Raw genomic sequence first — 23690 nt, forward strand, 5'->3', positions numbered from 1 at the left:
CCTTTTCCCACCCACTCTTCTGCCTCTAGTTCCTGCTTCCCTCCACCAACCATTCACATAGTTTGAGTGCCTTCTGAATTATCTGATGTGCTCAGATTACATTTCCCCAAAACAATAATAATGATTAAAAAACAAAGGAACAACCCTGGAGAGATGTGAATTTCACTCTGAGATTTCTGATAAGAGTAGGTTTCAAACTTAAAGTGCCTGCATGTTAGTCAGTTTTCAATGGCCATGCTCCCTGAGGCTATATGAAGGCTAGCAGGCTAGCAGCTCTCTTGGTTAGTCTTTCTTCACATGTGCACTGTAATCTGTTCAGCATGTGAGTGTTAGGTTCTCGCCTATATGGTGAGTTTAACTCCTTTTTTGAATAATGTTTTCAATATTGCTTCCCCAAAGGGGCTGTGAATGCCATGCACTAGCTGGGATGAATGTTGATCCTGAGATCATTTTGAGCCCCAGGTCTAAGCAAAAAATGGCAGAATGTGTCAACCTTAAGAAATACTTTTGTGTAGGGCTGTGCTGTATCTTGGGAACCCCATTCTCAAATGAGCCCAATTTTGGAGCAGTTGATTCTACCCTGCGGTCCCATGAAGCACGCCAAATTACAAGGCAATGCGAGTAAGCATGCAGATTTTAGAGCATTTAGAAGAGTTGTCCTTTAAACAGTAAGGGCTCCTGAACCTGAACAATGGCAGAGCTGGCGTTTGGCCCTAGGTAAAGGCACCGGAGACCCTCCCCTGGAACTTCAAAGGTGCTCAGACTGCAGTGGTAGGGTAGGCATGGAGCAGGCAGCTAGATGAGCGATACAGGAAAGCGGGAAAGTACTGCTAACTGGTATTAATGAATTTAAAATTCCTGTGTGTCCAGCACCAGGTGAGTATGTGCACAAGGGGTTTGGGGGTGACAAATGCACCTGCAAACTGCCTGGGGGTCGGTGGGGAAACTTTACTATGTGTTTGCTTTAGTGCCCAGCCCTCAGGAGAGGTGGGGAGAGACAGAACCATGGCGCTGCTTGTATCTATTCGGAGTGGCTATTCATCCTGGTTTGCTACGCTAAATTCACTAATAATCGATTATTAATTATTGTGCATTAGAGAAAATGGTTCATCCTAGCTCATGGGTTCGTGCCTGTCCCTGATTTTCATTAGTTATCGGGGGAATTTAGGGCAAGGGACCCCACCTCCCATCCTTAGCCGCGTGCTCCTGGCGTCAGCCCCCTAGCCTGGCAATGGCCCGGACACTCCGGCAGTGCCGCGGCTGCGGACAGGGGGCGCCGGTGCCCCCAGCATAGGGGCAGGCGGGGGCTGGGTTTTGGTCTCCACGTGACTCCGCGAAGTTTCGCTGCGAGTTTGACAGAAGTTTGAATCGTGGGTTTGTGCAGCCGCCAAGGCGAAGCGCAGGAGGTAGCAGCCGCCGGCGGCAGCCCCGGAGCAGCGCCCCCGGACAGCCCCCTCTGCGCCTGGGCTCACCCCCAGCCCTCCTCCCCGGCTCCCCGCAGCCCATCGCCCTGCAAGGGTGCGCTCCGCCCGGCGACACACGCATCGGCCAGCCCTGCCCGTAGCCTGAACATGTCCGAGCCCACCGCCTCGGCTGGCGACAAGGAGCCCGGGCAGCAGGTACCGCCCCCCTCCCTCTCCTGTCCCCTTTCTCTGCCTCTCCCTGCTCCTCCCGGGGCTTGGCTGACCGTGGCTCCCCGCCCTTGTCTCTCCCCTGCAGGGCCGGCGGCTCTTCGGGCTGCGCTGGGGCCGCCTGGAGGAGCCCCTGGGCTTCATTAAGGTGCTGCAGTGGGTGAGTTTGCTACAGAGGCTCTTTCTATTTCGGTACCAGTGAGTGACGTTCCTGCAAAGCAACGCAGCGCTCGCTGGCTGGCTGCACTGCGGGGGGGGCTGCTCTTTTCGGGGGCGAGTTCTTGGTGAGTGGGGTATGGGGTAGGGTTAGAGGAGGGAAGGAGCTGGGCATGCGGTGCCCCTCCCAGGCAGCCCTTCTATGTGCAAGGAAGGCCTGCGTTTATGGGGAGAGCTATAGGAACTGGCCTTAGCCCTGCTCACGTTTCACTCTGGGGAGAGGGGGGGAAAGCTGGCTGCAGTGGTTTAATCTTTCCAGAGCTCTGATCCTGCACATACCAGGCCTCCACGGTCCCCCAGCTCACTTGAACTCTCCTCTCCTGCCTCCCGTGGGAGAGATTGGAGTCCTGCACATATTTGGACCCCAGTACTTGGGGCTGAGTGTGTGGGAACCCCGTCCCCTCTCAGAATAGATCTGTTATAGAACAGCCTTCTGCCACCTTCTCTGATCACGGAATCAGGTGGTAATAGCTGGAGTTGTCTGCTGCAGCACTATTGAAAGAACCTGTGTTCCGAGGGCAAAGTTACAATTGTTTTATAGCAGGGGTTCTCAAACGGGGTTGGGACCCCTCAGGGGGTCACGAGGTTATTACATGGGGGCTCATGAGCTGCCAGCCTCCATCCCAAACCCTGCTTTGCCTCCAGCATTTATAATGGTGTTAAATACACAAAAAAGTGTTTTTAATTTATAAGGGGGGGGTCACACTCAGAGGGTTGCTATGTGAAAGGGGTCACCAGTACAGAAGTTTGAGAACCACTGTTTTATAGGGTCGGAGTCAGGCTCCACTCTGAATGTGTAAGGCATTGTCAAGAGAGCTTTACATGTACTGACTCTGTTAAAGGAAAGAACTGTTGTCCAGGGCAGGATGCTGAGAGCCAGGACTCCTGGGTTCTAATCCTACTGACTCTCATGTGACCTTGGGCAAGTCATTTCACCCCCCATGAGCCTCAGCATACCCATCCATACAGTGAAGATATGCACCCCCTTCTCAGCAGCGTTTCGCCAAGGCCATTGTGAAGTAAACAGGCCATAGAAGAACGCCGCCTTGGTGTTCTGAATACCACCAATTATGATTATAAAGTTTGCAAAGGGAACTGTTTAAAAGGCCTTCTGTCTGAATGAGGAACCGCAGCACTAGCGTATCTCATGGCACATCAAGGGTACTGCATTTGTTTCATGTCTCCATGTGGTGACGGAACTGTTCAGCAAGTGTTCGTGGTGGGCAGGTCACACTCTTGATCTGCCAGGATCCAGGGAGCCTGTACTTAGTATATGGTGTGCCATGTATTCAGCATTTGGCTTGCCTGTAGCTCTCTTCATCCGGAAATTACTTCACAAAAGTAGGGGAGTGTCATGACCCCTGTTTTACAGCTGGGGAGAGTGAACCAGACAGGGGAGGTGATTTGCCCAAGGTCACTGGCAGGGCTAGGAATAGACCCACATTGCTTGTCCCGCCCCACATCCCAGCCCCTCACCCACACAGCCTCTGAGAAGCTGTCTGTGACTCTGTTTACTTTGGGTGCACACCTCTAGGCTCACACCTTCCCAAAGTAGCTCCGGTTTTGGATCCCTCTATTTTTGGGAGCCTAACCTGAGACACTGGGAGCCGGATTTTCAGAGGTGCTGAGTGCCTGCAGTCCCGACTAAAGTCAACGGGAGCTGCTGGTGCACAGCACCTCTGAAAATTCAACATGTCTCAAGTCAAACACCCTGAAATAGAGGCATCCAAAATCAGTGGCCGGTCTCTCAAACATTGGCCTCGCTTCTCACTTAGCCACATCTGAGAGGTGCTGAGTACCTGGAATTCTCACGGAAATCAATTGGAATGGAAAGTGCTTCAGCATGCTGCAGAATCAGGCCTCCAACCAATAGTAGCAAAAGGGTTTAAATCCCGGGGAGGGAAAGAAATGATACAGGGCGGTTCGAAGGGGCATAACTAGGAGGGACACTCTAACACTGAACAAAGAAACTTAAGCTGAATGCAGGAAAACAAGGGGTAACAAAGGCCAAGATCCTCAAAGGTATTTACGCTGTCAGTGGAAGTTAGGAGCCTAAATACCTTTGAGCATCTGGGTCAAAGAGTTCTTTGTGGTATAAAGTCTCAAGTAAAATGGTGGGAGACACATTTAAAATTAGGCTGGGCAAAGTACTTGGGACTATACAGAACGGAACAGTCCCGCACTGGCTGAGAATGGACAAGGCGATATAAGTCCTCCTCTGCCCCGATTGCTGTGATTCTCTGCCTGTTCAGGATTTGGTTACATAGATCAGTCCTTTATAGATGAAGTGGGAACCCCTCAGTCTGTTCAGCCTATGTTTTCATTCTCTCTCCCGTACACACACACACACAGAGTTGTTTTCTCTTCCTGTCGCTCATGGGAGCCAGAGTTCAGGGTGCATGAACTTAACCAGAGCTGAGTGTTTCTGCATGAGTTACCAGAAAACTATTCAGAAGCCACATTCATCTTCCCCCCACCATGCCAGTGGAAGAGAAAGAGAAATTCAACTCAGAACCAAGAACAGGAAATGTCATTTGAGACTCGTAACCGTTTCCTGCATGGATGAATTACTCTCATTACAGGGGGCGGGGAGGCAAAGAAAACAAGACATCAGTTTATTGGTCCTGTAATTGAAAACTGATTTTGGTTTAGAGGCATAAAGGCCCTTGACCATCATCAGCCCCAGAAAGCGAATTAAAAGGTGCTTTAAAGGAAAAAGATCCTACCGGAGGCTCAGGCCCTCAGCTTCACAGTTCTGAGAGAGACATTCGGGTATTGGGCTGCATCTTGCAATGAGGCAGGAAGTTTGAGGTTCTTGTGAAAACACAGATTTTTCTTTTAAGGGATTCTCTGCTTCTGCCCATGCCACCTGCCTGCATGTCTCCACATCAGCCGTTCTGGAAACACCAGATTCTCCGGGAGGTTTCTGAACTGCTGATTCTGGGCTTTAGGGCACAGGTGGCCCTGCGGTGAAACTCTTCCAAAGATACCAAGGAGCCGGCTCAACCATCCGCATGGGCAGGTAATCCCCACTGAGGCCAATGGGGCGGGGAAGAACCGTGTGCAGCTTTAGGTCTCGTGGGACAGCATCCAGGTCCCTTCTCTGCCTGTGGCAGTTCCCTTCCACACACCCACAAGCCCATTGTGCACCTCCCTCTGCCAAGTGAGTGCAGAGAGCCTCATGGAGTGCACACAAGCTGGCCTGCTCACTGGGGGCCAGTGAGCGATGTGGGGAAGGGAGCCAGTAAGAAGAGATCTTTGGGATGGCGCCCGGCCAGCCTGTGTTGCTGGCACAGATGGGTAGGGATGGAACAGAGGAGCTCAGCAGGGAGGAGGAATCACTGAGAGCGTGGGCTATCTATCAACTGTGCTGGACGGTTACTAGTGCTGTCAGCTGTTCAGTGGTGGGGATCAGGCCCCATGGAGCCCCCACAGGAAGCGCTGGTGTGACAGATCTTTGGAACGGGGAAGCTTAATGAGCCAGCGACGTGTTCACTGCCTTGTGCGCTCAGGTGTCCTGATGCTGTGCTGCAGTCAGTGGGGCCTGTCTGCCCGTGTGGCACAGTGTCTTCTTTGTGAGCAGAGCCCCGGGTGCCATAGTGTGCCCCAGGGGGAGGCATCAGCCCCATTGTCTCCAGCAGTGGGACAGCTCTTGCTGTCTTTAAGCCATGATGCCTATGTCAGTCACTGCAGCTATTCTCTGCCCTTACCTACAGGTTTCTAAGTGATTCTTAGAGCAGCTAGTAGTTGGAGGTGGGTGTGGTGCAAAGCAGAAACGGATGCTGTGTAAATACTTCTGCCAACCTGGCATGTTGCCTGTTAGGGTTTCTTCCTGTGCTGACCCCCCTCAGCCCCAGAACCTGCAAAAGGCCTTGTTAGAAAGGAGAGTTATAGGAGTCATCCTGGCGGTGCTGTTGTTCCCTTCCCTGGAGCTGGTGCAGCTGGGAGGTGCTGGGATCTGCTAGAGCCGGGGGCAGGGAGTTAAGACACTGGGATTCTATTCCCAGCACTGCTACTAGCTGCCTTTGTGCTCCTGGGCAAGTCACTTCCCTGCTCTGGGCCTTATCTCTGCCTTCAGTAGGAATCAATGGGCCTGCTCCACAGCTGCTGTAAACTGGTGTAGTTCTGCTGAAGTGAGAGCACCAGTCTGGGGGCACATAACAGTGACGGGGAACATGCATCCTGAGAGAGGTTGTAGTCTGAGATCGCACCTCTCATGGTCCCTGCAAACGTGTCTGGTTCTCTCTGAGGAAGGTACGTACTGAGTTCGTATGCAACATAGCAAGTAGAATCCCAACCAACTGAACTGGGAAGAGAGCCTGGCTCAGAGGATTCCTGGGATCTAGAGAACTTTCACTGCTAGGCTGCCAGCTTCGCCAGCTCCCGGTCAGGGGAGCAGTAACTGAGAGCTCTGGTGATGGCTCTCCAGTGGTGTTCTCGGCTCAGTTCCATATCACAGAACCTCCATCCCAGTTGGCACTGACTGTCCCCCTTACTGGGCCTTAGCCAGAATGGACTACAGAGACTGCTTCTGTCTCTGTCTGGGTCATAGCACTGCCTGGTCTTCTGTGCGGAAGAGATTGACTCCAGCTCCGCTTTTTCCTCCCCTTGCACTGCTGCTCAGGGGAGTGCTCTAAGAGCGGTTGCTTGGGAGACAGGGGTGCTCAGGAGCACTGGGTTCTGGTTCTCTATGTTTTGCTTGTGTCGGCCTGTTCTGATTTCTTGTTACAAACATTATCACTCAAGGAAAAGACCTTGCTGACTGGGTTTTCTGCTGGGTCCTTGCACCAGGTGACAGGGATATCATATGACCATGGCACTACATTGCAACTGTTGAGGATGTTGCCTTGATGATGATGTGTGCATACGCCATTGTTATATTGTGATGATGCCCCAAATAAACTCAGGACTATTTACCTGTGAACACTGAGGCTATCTTGTAAATTTCAGGAGGCGTGGTGAGCTCAGAAGAGCCTGTTGCATGTTGTTAGTTCACTGTCACCAGCTGGAGTCCCTCTGACTCCAAAACCTTTTGCTTTTCTCTTCCAGCTCTTTGCCATTTTTGCCTTTGGATCTTGCGGCTCTTTCAGTGGGGAGACAGGGGCTACTGTGAAATGCAATGATGACCTGAAAGAGATGACTGCCATCTCTGTCCAGTTCGGATACCCTTTCAGGTAACGGGGGACTTTGCTGGGCACTAACCCAGAGGATGCTTCCTCTCCAGAGTTACATGCCACTGGAGATGGTAATCAATCCATCTGAATAGACAGACTGGCCTGACAACAATACTTGACTCAATGGAGAGAGGTCTGTGAAGGCACCAGAACCCATATCCTATCCCCAGCTTCCCAGATGAGTGCTTTTCCCAAACGAGTACACTCTGACTTGCTTTTATTACCATTTTCAAAAAGGAAATACTTTTTGAGGCAATGTATTGTTAACCAGTGGAACTCAATGCTGCATGATATTTCTGACAGAACAGGACTCACACTGCAGTTTTTTCTTTAATTTTAATGCTACCTAAACAGATTGAACTTAGTCTGGGAGTTGAAGGATGGCTGTTTAACTGCTCCTATTGAAAAATGACTCCCATTTGGGCTCTCCTTTGGGTTTTGAAAACCCCTTCTGCAATGGGTGTGGGCAAAGGAAGGGGAGAGGGCAGACTGGTATAGATCTTAATTACCCCAAACTAACTGCAAATAGGAAGCCGCGAGGGAACGGATCCAAAGAAATGGCCTTTGGATGCCTGAAGAGTGGGAGCAAGTGGGCACAGGATGGACACTGCCTGATCCTATGGTGTGGCAGGGAAGTTGGTTCCTAAGCCAGCTTAGTTGCAAAGAGAACAAGGCATTTTTAAATAAACAAGTGGGGAGAGCCAGCGAGAGGAGCTGCCAGCCTTCACCTCCATGCTCTACCGAAGCCCTGTCTATGCAAGGCTCCTATGGCCACTGAAGCACCGTAACTCAGACCGATTCACACCAACTGAGGATCTGTCTCCACTGAAGTCAGTGGAGCTGCGTCCTTTGACATCAGCATGTCTTAGACCTGCTCTGAGGAGTAAATGGTGCTTAAAATGGTGCCAGCTGCCTCCCTAAGGCTCCCAGCATTGCTGCTGCCCGTGGAGCTGAGCTGGGGTTAGCAATGTTTGAAAAACTCCCTTTGTGTAGAAAAGAGAGCTGCAGTCAGGCCACAAGTTGTAAATAAGGTTATGGCCAATGGAGAAACTGCCCCCTCAACCCAGCCCAGATCTCTTCTCGCCTCAGCAGAGCAGACCCCGCTCCTCAGGCCAGAGTTGGGCCATGCTTTCTCGCGTGAGCGCCTGCAGGTTGTGTGTTTTGTTGATTATATTTTTTTCTTTCTCCTCTGAAACATGTTTTGTCCAGTAACATAGACACCCCACTCACTGGGGATTTACTCAGGAATGCAGTGTTCTGTATGGGCCCATCTTCTCGGCCCTGTGCTAGGTGACTTAGGGACCTTGAAAGCTGGGTTAATCAATGCTTGAATAGCTTTGACTGCATCGTATTTAAAGGTGTATCCTCTCCGAGCATCTCCTGGAGGCAGAATACCCAAGGGAGAGCCAGTCCATTATGGACAGATCTGTTCTGAGCCCTTTAGCTCTTCATCCAGGAGAGCATTTCAAACACAGACCCCAGAGCATAGGGAACCCTTTGCCCAAGACAAGCTAGGGAGGCTGTATGACTGAGGTGAAACCTTTTGGATATCTTCAGGCTGCATTGTATGGGTGAATGCATGAACAGACCCGGTATCAGTTCCCACAAGAGAGGAATTCGTGCCACTATTATCTGAGGCAAATAGCATAGCAAAGCTTCAAAGAATGATTAGATATTTGTATGAATAAGATCAGCACCTTCAGTTATAGTAGCTCTGATAATAACTGGAAGGGCTTTTAGTCCTCATACTTCAGGGCATATGCTGATCACCAGCTGGGTCAGGAAGAAATTCTTCTTCCCCCTGCCCTGCCCCCTGGTACGGCATTTAAAACAAGGTATTTTTCTTAAAGCATCTTGCACTGGTCACTATTAAGAGATGAGATGCTAGATAAACCATTGATCTGTTCAGTCAAGCAGTTTCTCTGCTCAATTCTCTGTAGGTTGGAGGGCTCTGAGATCCTCCTTAATTAGCTAATGTGGGTGTATGGAGAAAACCATCATAATTCAGAGGTGACTGCTTTAACCCCTTGTAGCTCACAGGTATCAATGTCACATCTGTGAATTCTGAGTGCTATGCTATGGGCTGGCTGCACGCCTGACCTCCTTGCTGGTGTCTCTGAATGTGCCCCTTCAAGTGTCAGGCCTCATGCCTTTACTTCCCTGGGGGTGGAATTACATGATTCTCTCACTCTTAGACTGGATCCTGTGCTTCAGCACCTTGTGTATCTACCGTGCTTACCCCGACAGGTCCGAGTGGGTTCAGCACCAGTAGGTCATCCCTTCAGGAGCTTGTGAGCTGTGGTTAGTACAAAGAACCAGAGAGCCTTCTTACACCAAAGCATTGTTCAGCCTTAACAGTAGGAGCCAGGCATAACATGAGAGAAGGATTAAACAAGAAACAGTCTGCACTCATATCTCTTAACTAAGGTTCACTACCCCCTAGGAAGCCTAGAAGGCCTGATTTCTTCAGTTCCCTCAAATAGGTGTCTGTGTCTATCTGCCCCTCCCTGACAAGGCAGAGAGAGACTTTTTAACTGTTTGATTTCTGTTTCGTTGGTTGGCTCCCAGTACTGGCAGAGCAAGTCTTGTAACTTGGCTTGAGCCTGGAAATAGCAACTTCACAGCAAATAGCTCAGGCATCCTCTTTTAATGAGTGGCTGGTTGCTTAACTGCAGCCATTGTGTTGCCTTCCTACTTTTTCCTAGTCAGTCCTACTATTAAACTAAATCAACTCGTACAGAGACAGTGAATGTCCCAACAACCCACCATAGCCAACAACCAGGTCATATACAGTGTTCATACATCATCACCCGCTCCTCCCCCCATCCTGCACAGCTGTTCCTTTACTCCATTGGCTGTAAACTTGCAAAAGGGGCAACTGGCCTTGGAAAATATCCCTCAGTCACCTGTTTGGAGGTGCGGTAGGGAGAGGGAATATACTGCAGGATCCATCACCCCCATTCCTGATCGCTGCTGAGGTCAGGAGGCAAGTTGCTGCAGACTTCAGCTCATGTTTCAGGTATAGGCCATTGCTGGGTACTGGCATTGATGAGCCAATGGTCTGTTCCATTATGGCTGGCATTCGTTAATCCCTCAGCCACCCCAAAGCCAGAAAGGTTTGTCAAGCAGCAACGAAGTCAAAGCGAGCACAGGAATAGCCCCGTTTGTTAGGGATCAGTAAAAAGGCCTCTCGGGTGAGCAGAAAAGAGGCCAGAATTAGATTGAAATCCAGCCTGTGAAGCTAAACGTATGAAAAGTGTGAACATGGCTATATCTATCCACACATCTCGGCCTGCCTGCCAGCATTTGATAGCTATAAATAGAGGCACACCTCTGATCTCCACTGAAATGCATCTGACTAGGAGCACTGCTAGGAGGCTCAGAGAGGGGGGAAATGGAGAACTGTGCTACTGAAATAACAGTGACTGTCCCTGCTCAATAGGGACAGTTGGCAAGAAGGCGTGGCGAGGCCTTGGGCATATCTCCGTTCCTCCTTAACAAGTGCTCGCACCATCAGAGCTCCTCTAGGGACCTCCAACATATGCAAGACTCCTGCCCAGCTCCGAACACAAGATGGAAGAGTAGATCTCTCATCCCAGTCTGCTAAGGGCGCGTCACCAAACTCACACCCTGAGATGATGAACACAGGGAGAGTTTTAAGCATCTAGCGAACTTGTCCCCCATTTGACGGTCCCTGTTTGCTTGATACATTTCACTGAATGGAAAGCAGGCTGCTCAGTTTCACTGTCCAGGTCCGGTCCTCATCCTCCATCTTGAGGTACACAGGCCGAGCGAAGTGGAGCGTTGCCCATTTAGACCTGCTCCGACCTGGCTCTCGCTTTCTGCTCAGTTTCCAGCTGTAGTTCTCGGGTACTAGCCTGGTGCTGTTGTATTCAGCTGCATGAGAGTGAAGGGAGAGGATCGGGTCGAAGAGAAAATTCCTCTTTTCCTTTAAAGTCAAACTTGGTGGGTGGGGTGATTGGGCCAGAAAGTTTTTCACCCCTCGGTGGCTGTGTCATATTCAGCGTCGGAAGGTGGTGACAGAAAGTTACCTGTTTATGTATGGGGCTTGACTGCCCTGGACAAAGGAGATCTCACTGCCCGGGCAGGGTGCAGTCTAATCAGAGCGTACAGAATTGGAATGCTGGTGCCATCTGATGGCTCTTAGCAGCCTGTGTGAAATGAGTGGGTGGGTGTCATACCGGAACTGAAGTGACAAGTCACAAAATCCTTTCTGTTACTGGCATGAATCAGCCCCATTGCTGGCAGCCTTAGCAGAGAGGTGGTTGGATACCATGGTGATGGGCAACCTTATGGAAACCCAGATAGACAGAGTGGCCAAGGACTGACTGCTGTGGAATCTGAACTCACTCCTAGAGTATGTCTACACTATCAAATCATCCAGGGGTAGCGCTGCTCCAGTGTAAGAGCAAGTGTAGACCAGACACCAGCATTTATACAGCCATGGGCAGGGCTACTGGTGTAGGTCAAGCCCTAGAAGGGATGAGGCACGTTGGTAGGCTGAAGTGTGGGGATCTTACCCTGCCACTGCCCGTGCTGTCCTTGCTCTGTGGATAACTCCCGCCCATGACCCCCCAGCCCCAAGACCACACTGTCAACCTCCTGCAGAGACAGGCCAAGACAGCTGTCCATCTGTCCATGAGGAAGAAGTAGGACAGGGGTTTCTCTGTGACTGTGGGACCTTTTTCCAGGCCCTTGTCCATTCACACATCCAGGCAGGGTTCCTATGGGTGCCATCCACTAACTCCTTGGACTCCTGGGCAGCAGGTGCTCTGTGGGGTTCTCTGCTCAGTGTCTCCCTCTGCATCGCTGGTTTTATCCCATGACCTGCACCGCCAATCCTGTTGGCTTTTGTCCCCCATACTCAGTCCACCCCATCTGAGGGGGTAGGCCTTCCAAGGCTCTGCCCACCAATCCCAGCCTTCAGATAGGCTGGCTCCTTTTACCCAAGAGGGCCGATGGAGGTCTCACCTTCCTCCCTGCTAAATGCGTCTCTCTCCCCACCCCTTTCTCTGTGGGCAGGTTATCCAGGATTCCCTTTGAGATGCCTGTCTGCGAGGGCAACACCACTAAAAGGACTCTGCATCTCATGGGGGACTTCTCGGCCCCCTCCGAGTTCTTCGTGACCCTGGGAGTCTTCTCCTTCCTCTACAGCATGGCAGCCCTGGTGATCTACCTGCGATTTCACTCCCTTTACACAGAGAACAAGAGGCTTCCCTTTGCGGTGAGATCCCTGCCGTAGCCCCCAGGGCTGGGGTTTGTTGGTGGCTCTTACGGCTGCACGGCTTGCTCTAAAGAACCTGTGCCAGAGCACAGGGCTGGGAGTTAGGTCTCCTGGGTCTGATTTCTGGCTCCTCCACTGACTCACTATGGGACCTTGGGCAAGTCACTTCCCATTTCTCGGGAGGGGAAGTCTGGGAAGGCAGAGCTGAGCATCTGAGGGCTTCCGCCACCACTGAGCCATCATTCTGTCCCCGCAGCCCCTTCCAGCCTGGGAACTCTCTCCCTGTGGTGCTGTCACGGAGCTGACCCATAGCAGGCACATTCCCCCTAATCCTAGACAGGGTCAGCAGCCAAGTGATTGAGCCTTCAGCTCTGGGTGCTAGGTGCGAAGGCTGAAGGCAGTTTCAGAGCCGGGGCTCGCAGATGAAGGCTGCAGGCCCCGCGCTGGGATGTAGCAAGATGTCTGTTTGGTGCCTGGGGCTTCAAGTCAAGAAAGGGAGGCATTAGATGCAGGCAGCAAGGGCAGACTGAAGCTGTGCAATGCAAGCCAGGCGGTCCTAAACTCCTTTGCTTATCAAAGAACAGGGGAGATGCATACATTGCGGGGAGGGGCTGGGACACTTGTGGGACCCTCCGGGGAATTTAGGGGCCTTTCTGGAGCATTGGGCCTAGATCTTTTGGAGTCTGCCCTAATCTGCCTGCCAGAGGGGCTGGGGCAGAGATGGGGGGCTGGTCCCTGGGCAGGTGGTGTTGGGAGGCAGCATAGGCCAGGTGGGCTGGAGGTCCTGGAGCTAGAAGAGCGTTCCCATCTCCATGCCTGGGGCTGGGGAGAGTGAGAGGAGCCCTGCTGCGCACAGTGCCAGAACCAGCATGACGTTTCCTTCCTTCCGCTGCCCCCCCAGGATTTCTGCGTGAGCGTCTCCTTCACCTTCTTCTGGCTGGTGGCAGCTGCAGCCTGGGGCAAAGGCCTGTCAGATGTGAAGGGGGCCACGCGGCCGTCCAGTCTCATCGCCGCCATGTCCGTGTGCCATCTCAAACAGGCGGTGTGCAACGCCGGGGCCACGCCAGCCATGGGGCTGGCCAACATCTCCGTGGTAAGAGCCCACAGCGAAGCCAGTGCCACAGCTGTGCGCAGGCAAAGGGGGCAGGGGACCCATTCGGCCAGATTTACACCTGGTGTAAATGGGCTGTGCTCTGTTGAAATGAACGGCCCATTTACACCAGGCCACGATCTGGTCCACAAGCTGCAAAGCCTGTGACTACAAAACTGGAGTAGAGCGCTGGTGGAGACGCCTCTTGGGCTGTGCCATGCCCTGGGTGGGGGTGGAGGCGTTATCAGCACTGGGGTTTGATCCAGGGACCATGAGCTGCTACTGACTGAGCTCCAGCACACAGCTCTGTTAGCCAGAGCTGGACCAGGACCATCGACCTCTGTACATGGACTGCCTGCGCCTAGGGGAGATGGATGGCCACATGGTGCTGTAGTTTAACCAGTGCACCAACGGCAGTCAGGGTGCCAGGAACTGCTCAGACACCCTGGTGTCAATGGTGCATTGGGTGCTGTCTCTGTACTGAGTGCATTGCCCTGAGAGGCAGTCACTGGGAGTGGATGTGTGCGCTCTGAGTGACTTGGCTACTTCTTCAGCACCGGAACAGGGGCAGAGGCAGCAGTTGAAGAGTTGAGGGGATTTTGCCAAGTCTGCATAGCCTCTAGGCCTGGGGAGCTAAGGGAAGTTCTCTGTTAGCTGGAGCAGTAGGCAGCCTTATATCCTTTGAGCCACCAGGGGGCCATGCAGCAGATAGCCGAGCCGTTCTGATTCCACCCAGTAGCGGGGTGTGCACAGCCGGACGCACGCACCCGCCTGAGGTTGGGAGGCCTTGCTGTGAGTGCACTGATGGTAATTGTGCCCTTTGCTCTCTCTGACTCTCCCCTAGCTCTTTGGCTTCATCAATTTTATCCTGTGGGCTGGAAACTGCTGGTTTGTGTTTAAAGAGACCTCGTGGCACGTGCAGGCCACCAACAAGGAGAACTCTGCTGAACAGGGAGCCATCGACAAGCAATAAAGACCCTCTCTGCCTGCCCACCCCCCTCGAGACCTCCTCCCACCCTGGACAGCCGGTACCTTGTCACATACTTGCCTTCATCCCAGCGCTGTGGGACCGTGTTCTGTGCAAGCTCCATCCTCATGTTGGCATCTCTCCTGAGTATTCTGGGATGCCCGCCTATGAGTGACTGGCAGGCGGGAGTCCTGGCTCAGTCCCAGGTATACATAACTCGTTGCAGACTCCAAGGTTCTGGTAGCAGGGTTTATTATTTTTGTTAATAAGTGTAATTTATTTGTTTCTGCGTTCCTGGCCCCCGAGCCTGCGACTGTGTGGAATTGCTCTTCACAGCTGCTGTGATGAGCCTAAACCAATCAGGAGTTTAGATGCCACAAGATGGGGTATGGAGTCACTTTCAGGTGAGAGTGGATGCTCTGGGGAGACCTGAGACTGGGGCACTACAGGACCACCCCTCATGCAAGAGCACCCCCTACTGCCCAACCATGGAAAGGCAGAGGCTGTCTCAGACCTACCCCCTACTTGACTAGGAACAAGGGAGACAGACTAAGATGCAGAAAGGGAAGGTGGAGAATATGCTGTTTCTTGCTCCTGGGAGGAGAAGGCCGGTATATTTCTCCTCTTCCCTTCTGCCTGCCGCATTGTGTATGTCCTGGAGAAAGCTAATGGAGGGTTTTCAGCTGCCCTTGAACTCCAGTTTGGCTCAGTGGGAGACCACGCATTAGGCCAGATAATCTAGTGTAACAGCAGCTTGACACGGGGGTGTGATCCTGCCCTTGCCGGACAGTGATCTAGGAGAGCTTTCCCATCTCTGATCGCACACACGGGCAATGCGGGGGGTGGGCGGTTCCTTACTCAGATCTCCAGATCGTTCCTCTGCCCAAGGCAGCCCTTTTAGCAGCTCTTGGTGCTCATCCCCTCCCTGTCCTACAGCTGAGGAGCAGCCCCAGATTCCTCTGATCCCTCCTTATAAAACCTCCGAGTGTGTGTGAGTGTCTGCTCCATCAGCTCCCCGAGGGGCAGCAGCAGGGGACTGACCCTCTCCAGTGCCCTGAGCCAGAGAGCTTTGCTTGGCTCCTAGGAGACTTTTCTCGCAGCCTAGTGGAGGATCCACTAGCCGAGTTCATGACCCTAGGCCCTAGGCAGAAGGACCCAGGGCTGAGCTGTGCTGACACTGGCACAAGCAGAAGGGAAGCTTTGTCCAAACAGAGTTTTCAGATCATAGTCAGTCTCCTTGTCTGCAGTAGTAATGCCCTCCCCTTACCCCACTGGCACTACACCAGCTGCTCCTACTAGTCCTGTCCCTGGAGCCCAGCAACACTGATTGGTGACAGAGCCCCTGAACAGTACTGTCATCCCCCCGGCCACTGGGGCACTAGGCAGCTGGCCCCGAGCCCATTGGCATTGTAACCCCTGACCCCCCAAGGTGCTCTGTGCTCCCGGAGCCGCTGGGCAGAATGGTAGCGTAGCATCCCTGGTCCCAAAGATAGCCCTGCTTTGTTCTCGGAGAAGGGGCTTGTTCAGCAGGTGCTTTAGTGCCCTGAACTCTGTAAACCCCTCTGAGCCTCAGGGCATTGCTCTGTTGCAAAGGGCTCACTGCCTCCCCTAGAGACAGGCGAGAGCTTTGGTTCAGGGGCCCGGGGAATCCAGGCTCCTCGCTGACTCTTCTGGTCTTACTCTCTCCCTTTCCTCCTCCTCCCCCACGATGGGGGTGCCTCCCTTCTGCTGAAGGAGAGACTGGTGTTAATGGTGCTTTGTTAGCTGGGGACCTTCTGTTCAGCAAAGACCCAATTCCTGCATATTTTGTACATTTCCCCTCGCCAGCACCTCTCGCCCCTCTACGGCAGCCAGGCTCTGGCCAGTTGTAGGGAGCCCTGTGGTGTCTCTGCCCCAGAACCGCAGGGGACTGAGCCCCACACAGCTGCGATGCCCAGTTCCCTGCATCACAGCCCCAGTGCCACATGCGTGGTCCTTATTGTGGCCACGGGATGCCCTGCAGGACAAGAGAATCGACCAATCTGTTGCTGGAGGGCTTCCCCTTCCCCACCCAGGCTTCCCATCCAGCCGGCCCTGGGCCGACTTCTCCTGTCCTTGAGTTCCTAGAGGTAGGTATAAACCCTCATGTTTCTGGACATAAGCCACCACTAGCTGCCAAGGGTCAGGAAGAAGCTTCCCCTGTGGCCAGGCTATTCTTTAATTGTCCAGTATGGGTTTTCTTGCACCTTCCTCTGAAGCAGCTGGTGCTGGATCCCAGACTAGGCGGACCACTGGTCTGATAATTCCTACGCTCCCATGGTGGCTCTGTGGGTACCAGGACAACCAACCCACCAAAGCACCACCACCGCATTTGGTTCTTTCTTTGCCTGTGTCCCTGTTTGCTAATTTGGGGGGATAGTTGAAGCCAATCCTCAGCTGCCAGGCTCCGTGAAAGTCAGGAAGTGACGCTGCTTTACACTAGCTGAGGGTCTGTCCTCTTTGTGGATAAGCCACCGCAGGGACCGATGCTGCTCAGATCTTCCCAGAGTCCAGCGGTGGAATGGACTGGTCTTTATTTTGCTTATCAGTAATTAGTAATAATGGCTCCAGAACCTGGGGGGAAGGAGAGGGCACTTCTCTGCATTTTGTAACCTCAGCCCTCGGGGGTGGGGAAGCGGGGGCTGGGAACCATTTCTACTGTGAGGCTTGTTGTGTTCTGTCTGTGTTTATTTATTTGAAAGGGGAGAGAGAAAATATTATTATTATTATTATTATTATTATTTTTGCTTTGGTGCTAAGGTTGGCACCTGCCCCTTTGCCCAGCACTAGGAGCAGCTCCGATGGCAGCCTGCAGTCCTCCCGCATGGATAACCCCCGCCCCGCCCAGCTCAGGCAGCAGGCTCCAGGCCAGAGACGTGCTCTCCTCACTGGGCCCTGCCCTGTGACAGAGATCCCAGAGGAGGGGTCCTGGGGTTAGGCGGAGGGGGAGGGACCAACCTTAGCTGGTGCTGGCTTTGCGTTTTCCTGTAGAATCTCTTGGCTGGGGGTGGAGGCAGGCCTGGCGCCAGCAAAGGGCCCTGAATGTGTGTGACTCTGCAGGAAGAGGGGTCACGGGGGGGAGGAGGCAATTGCTCTTTAACCCTTTTGGCCACTGTTAAAGCAACCAATTGCAGCAGGAGTTGAGAAGGGGGCAGTGGCCCAATCCCGAGCTCTGCTGTGTGTGCCCTGGCACTGACTGGCTGGAAGCCTCCCCAGGCCAGGCCCGGCCCGGGATTACATTGCATGGTTTTCTGGTGCTTGTTGTTATGACTCTGAATAAAAAGTGCCGTGAGGGTTTGCTACAACAAGGTGCCACTCCGGGCCGGTTTCCTTTGCGCTCCCCACCCATCTCCAACAGTCGCTCTCTACCCTGCTTCGTGTCACGGTACTAGCAAGCCACTTCTCGGCTCCTACAGCCATCACGCCTGCAATGTGTGGTGAGCCTCGAGGGGCTAGTCCAGATAGATAACAGCCTACTATTACTGCCAGCCGATGCTCCCCTAGCTGGAGAGCTGCAGGCCTGTGCTGTTGGATCTGAGGGCCGTGGGTTCAAACCCCTGAAAGGGGAGTTGTTAGCACAAGCAAGCTGTTGCCTGCGCTTGGCTCTCTCTCTCTCTCCGCCCTGTATCGGAGGAGAGCAAATTCAGACCTTGTGCCACCCAGCGGCTCGGGAGGTGCTGGCACTAGGCCACTGAGTGCATCAGCAGCTAGGACCCAGCTTGACATCCACTCAGCAGCAGGTGCTGATGATAGCCTGTGGCCCCCACGTCTCCCAGGGTGGGGTGGAGTGCAGTGGCCATACCTGTGATGGGCCCTGCATTACTCCAGGGAAGGGGTGGGTATGCTGCTGGGCTGGCTGCCTCCCTTGCCCCAAGGGAACAAGCCTGCACTCACCTCCAGGGCAGGTGCTTAGGTAACCTAATACAGCTTTGCTATTTGTTGCAGCAGTGTCATCTCTGCATCTCTGACCAGTGTCTCCCCGCTGACTCCACCACCTGTACGCCACCTGTTCTATTACCCATAGCATCCAGGCAGGGAGGGCATATTGTACGCAGCCACAGCCACCCGTATGCCAGAGTCGCACCATCCCCCCCTGACCTGGCCTGGGAATACACTGCCATCTCACCCACCACAACATGCCCCAAGGATCAAGGGGGGAAAACCCTTGCTTTGATTGTTATGTCTGACCAATCATGTTAGCAGAGCCATACAACCAGGAACGCCCCAGAAAGGGAAAACCACCATCTGTTAAGGGCAGAGCAAATCCCACTAGGCAGATAGGTTGGGGTCATATTAGCCCCAACAAGCTGCTGCACCATTCTTTGCCCACAGGCAAGTGCCAATCAGGCAGGGCAAAATGCTTCCCTGCCTTTGAAAACATGGGAGAAAATGCTTCTGGGCTGATCCCAGCCCCAGGGTGCCCCAAGGCTCAGCGTGAGCACCAAGGGAAAAGGCTGTGAGGGTGGGGTGGTCATTGCTTCATGTTACTATGTACATCTCAGCAGTGTACATGGCACCTAGAAAGAGGGGCAGCTGGATTGTGATCTAGGTTATACTGGAAAAAATCCACAGGAACTCCACCTACTTGGACAGAGTCACTTTGGATTTACACCAGTGTAACTTAGATCAGAAACTGGCCCAAGCTCCTTGTTGCCAGGATCTTTTGGTGTAGTGTTAGGCTGAAGCCAGGATGAAAGGGTGCTAGACACAGAGGGGATGGGCGTGGCAGTGCTAAAGAAGGGGATGCAGTTTCCTGTGGAGATTGAGTGCTAAAAGCACAGTGGCTTTCTTGTGGATCATCCTTCCAAACAAGGCTCAGGGCTCACACCCAAATTCCTCCCTCTAAATCATATTCAGTGCTGGTGTAGGTAGCTGCCCTGCAGCCAGTGAGAACTGGGCCTTACAGCCTTGGCTTGATGTGCAGTAGGGACTCTGCAGTCAGTGACTGCCATGTGGATTCATTTTAAGGGCATTTGCAATGGCCCTCGCTCTCTGCCTGATCTACTAGGTTCTAGTGCAACAACACCCCAAATCTCCCTCAATTACTGGTGCTTAAGAGGCTCTGCTGCATGTGCCCCAGGCCAGGCCTCATCTTTGAACACAGAGGAAATGAGCCTTTGTGGAGGCGGTTTTTTTAAAGCGCTGCTGCGCCGCGACCACACAAGGCACATTAAAGCACTGCCGTGGCAGCGCTTTAGCGTTGCCAGTGTAGACCAGCCCTGAGCTGTGCAGGATAATGAACCATGCAAAGTGCTAATGATGCAAGAGGCTGTGATTACAGCTAGGAGAATCTGGTCTCTGCACAGCTCCCACTGTCTTAGGCTATGTCTGCACTACAGCCTATATCAACAGAACTTATGTCACCCAGGAGGGTGAATAAACCACACCCCGAGCGATATACGTTACACCGACAAGTGCTCGTGTGCACAGCGCTATGCCAGCAGGAGAGCTGCTTCTGCCGTTCGTGGAAGTGGTTTTATTATGCCGAGAGGAGAGCTCTCCCCCATTGGCATAGAGTGTCTTAACTGGATGCGTTGCAGCAGCGCAGCTGCATTGGTAGAGCTGGGCCATGCACTACTGTTCATGTAGACATGTCCTTAGTTTAACCTGGTACTCCCAGTGCTGCAGTGGGGCCCTTTCTCCCCCCAGCCCTGAGATTTCCAACCCCTAGGCGTATTCTCAGAGCCTGAATCCTCTCCAGGCCTTCAGACCAAATGCTGAACTAAAGCAGGTGGGCAGAACCCCAGTGAGACTGACTTTTATCTCTGTATTCTGATGGGAAGGGGCAGGGTTCTGGGGGAAGGAGGATCTGGACACTGTGATTACAGCCCCACCACAGCCTGCTAAGAGGAGTGACAGATTCCGGAGAAATATCGCCGTTTGGAGACTTAGCAACAGCCCTCATAGGAGAGAAAATATTCATTAGAAAAGGAGCAAAAGTGATGGATGAACTCATTCTGCAGGCTGGGCTGGCGGATGCCGGCTGGCTGGCTGTATTGATTTCCATGTGGAAGGGGGAGAAATGGATCAGCACAGGCACTGTAACAGACAAAAGCTTTCAGGGCCCCAGCGGGCCCCCTTGGCTGCAGTCCTCGCTGACCCAAGGGAGTCCTCTGTCACCATGACAGGAGAGTCAGGCCAGCTCTGCTGGAGTTTCTCAGGCATATTGGTGCAGGCTTCTTACGGCCTCATCCTAGGTGGTGGGGTGAGGCTGCAGGGATTCTGTCACCCCAGTATCCTGATAGATGGTTACTGCTAGACCCTGTATCTCGGGTCATTACCTTCTGCCTCCCTCAGTTCCCCCTGGCAGTTTCCAGTGATAGAGGATACTTCTTCACTTCCTGTCCGAACCTGTTGGGTGGTGTTTTCTACTGAGGAAAACAGAAAGGAGCATAAACTTTGGCCAGCCAAGTGTAGAAGTATAATTAGGCAAGGCAAAAAGAATTTGAAGAGCAACTAGCAAAAGACTCAAAAACTAACAGCAAAAAAATGTTTAACTACATCAGAAGTGGGCACTGGACAATCAAGGACGATAAGGCCACTGCAGGGAAACTAAATGAATTGTTTGAATCGGTCTTCACTGCGTAAGATGTGAGGGAGGTTCCCAAACCTGAGCTATTCTTTTTAGGTGACAAATCTGAGGAACTGTCTCAGATTGAGGTGTCAATAGATGCGGTTTTGGAACAAATTGATAAATTAAACAGTAAGTCTCCAGGCCCAGAAGGAACTCAAATATGAAATTGCAGCATTAACTGTGGTATGTAACCTATCGCTTAAATCAGCCTCTGCACCAGATGACTGGAGGATAGCTAATGTGATGCCAATTTTTAAAAAAGACTCCACAGGTGATCCCAGCAATTAGAGGCTGATAAGCCTAATTTCAGTACCAGGCAAATTGGTTGAAACTTTAGTAAAGAACAGAATTATCAGACAAGTAGATGAACGTGATTTGTTGGGGAAGAGTCAAAACAGCTTTTGCAAAGGGAAATCGTGCCTCACCAATCCATTAGAATTCTTTGAGGGGGTCAACAAGTATGTGGACGAAGGAGGTCCAGTGGATATAGTGTACTTGGACTTTTAGAAAGCCTTGACAAGGTCCCTCACCAAAGGTTCATAAGCAAAGTCAGCAGTCATGGGATAAGAGGGAAGATCCTCTCCTGGACCGGTAACTGGTAACAAAAATAGCAGGAAACAAAGAGTAGGAATAAACAGTCAGTTTTCGCAGTGGAGAGGTAAATAGTAGCGTTCCCCAAGGATCTGTATTGGAACCAGTGCTGTTTGACATATTCATAAATGATCTAGAAAAAGTGTAAACAGTGAGGTGGCAAAGTTTGCAGATGATTCAAAATTACTTGAGACAGTTAAGGCCAAAGCAGACTGCGAACAGTTACAAAGGGATCTCACAAAACTGGGCAAGAAAATGGCAGATGAAATTCAATGTTGATGAATACAAAGTAATGCACATTGGAAACCATAATCCTAACTATACATATAAAATGATGGGGTCTAAATTAACTGTTACAACTCAAGAAAGAGATCTTGGCATCATCATGGATAGTTCTCTGAAAACATCCACTCAATGTGCAGCGGCAGTCAAAAAAGCAAACAGAATTAGGAAAGGGATAGATAATAAGTAGGGCCCTACCAAATTCATGGTCCATTTTGGTCAAGTTCACAGTCATCGGATTTTAAAAATCGTAAATTTCATGATTTCAGATATTTAAATCTGAAATTTCACAGTGTTGTAATTGTAGGGGTCCTGACCCAAAAAGAAGTTGTGTGTGTGGGAGGGGGTTGCAAGGTTATTGTTGGGGGGTTGTGATACTGCTACCCTTACTGCACTGCTGCTGGTGGTGGCGCTGCCTTCAGAGCTGAGCGGCTGGAGAGCAGCAGCTGTTGTCCGGGAGCCCAGCTCTGAAGACAAAGCCACCGCCAGCAGCAGCGCAGAAGTAAGAATGGCATGGTATGGTATTGCCACCCTTAGTTCTGCGCTGCTGCTGGTGGGGTGCTGCCTTCAGAGCTGGGCTCCCGGACAACAGCCACCGCTCTCCAGCTGCCCAGCTCTGAAGGCAGTGCAGAAGTAAGGGTGGCAATACCACGGCCCCCCTAAAATAACCTTGTGAGCCCCCCACAACTCCCTTTTGGGTCAAGACCCCCAATCTGAGAAATGCTGTTCTCCCCCATGAAATCTGTATAATCTAGGGTAAAACTTATACAGATTTCAAGGTCAGTGATGCGTTTTTCATGGCCATGAATTTGGTAGGGCCATAATAACAAGATAGTAAATATCATAATGTCACTATATAAATCCATGGTACTCCCACACCTTGAACAGTGCATGCAGTTCTGATCACCCCATCTCAAAAAAGGTATATTAGAACTGGAAAAAGTACAGAGAACGGCAACAAAAATGATTAGGGATGTGGAAAACAGCTTCCATATGAGGCAAGATTAAAATGACTGTGACTTCAGTCAGAGATGACTAAGGGGGGATATGTTAGAAATCTATAAAATCATCACTAGTGTGGAGAAAGTGAACAGGGAAGTGTTATTTATTCCTCATAACACAAGAACCAGGGGTCACCCAATGAAATTCATAGGCAGCAGGTTTAAAACAAACAAAAGGAAGTATTTTTTCACACAACACACAGTCAACCTGTGGAACTCTTTGCCAGGGGATGTTGTGAAGGCCAAAAGTATAACTGCATTCAGAAAAGAGCTAGATAGATACTGGGCCAGATGGGCCATTGGTCTGACCCACTCTGGCCATTCTTATGTGTTGCTGTGCAGTGTTAGACAGCTGCTGTGCTCTGTGCCTAGGGTGACCAGACAGCAAATGTGAAAAATCAGGACAGGGGGTGGGGAGTAATAGGAGCCTATATAAGAAAAAGACCCCAAAATCGGGACTCTCCCTATAAAATCGGGACATCTGGTCACCCTAGCTGTGCCATAACCCCCTGCACTTCAGAGGTAGGTGAGGAATCACTCCCTCCCCCCAGTAGAAACAGTCTGTACAGCATTAGTGATCCTTGTGCTATGTAAGGCCCTATGGAAACCCCAGAGGCTATTACAACTCTCTAGATAACTTTTGTGCTGTAGAAATGTTGAGGGTGAAACTCCCTCCAGTGGAGGGAGCCCAGGCAGAGCTGGACACAGAATAGGGTGACCAGCTGTCCTGATTTTATAGGGACAGTCCCAATATTCTGGGCTTTTCCTTATATACGTGCCTGTTTCCCACACCCCATGCCCTGATTTTTCACACTTGCTATCTGGTCAACCTTAAACAGAAGCCTGGCGTCCGAGCTCCCAGTGCCCCTCCCCCCAAGGGCAGAGAGAGAACCCAGGCGTC

General features: G+C 51.9%; 1 protein-coding gene across 1 annotated transcript; it reads left to right on the forward strand.

The window, feature by feature from the left end:
• Nucleotides 1-1362: 1362 nt before the first annotated feature.
• Nucleotides 1363-16960, forward strand: SYPL2 (synaptophysin like 2). The gene is made up of 6 exons (XM_024192634.3): nucleotides 1363-1619; nucleotides 1720-1791; nucleotides 6897-7021; nucleotides 12065-12266; nucleotides 13168-13359; nucleotides 14201-16960. The coding sequence occupies exons 1-6, from the start codon at nucleotides 1572-1574 to the stop codon at nucleotides 14327-14329; spliced, it is 768 nt and encodes a 255-aa protein (XP_024048402.1). The 5' UTR covers nucleotides 1363-1571; the 3' UTR covers nucleotides 14330-16960.
• The last annotated feature ends 6730 nt before the right edge of the window (nucleotides 16961-23690 follow it).

This window comes from Terrapene carolina, unplaced genomic scaffold, assembly GCF_002925995.2.
Source record: "Terrapene carolina triunguis isolate 2854851 unplaced genomic scaffold, T_m_triunguis-2.0 Scaffold195, whole genome shotgun sequence".
In the NCBI taxonomy this organism is placed as follows: domain Eukaryota; kingdom Metazoa; phylum Chordata; order Testudines; family Emydidae; genus Terrapene; species Terrapene triunguis.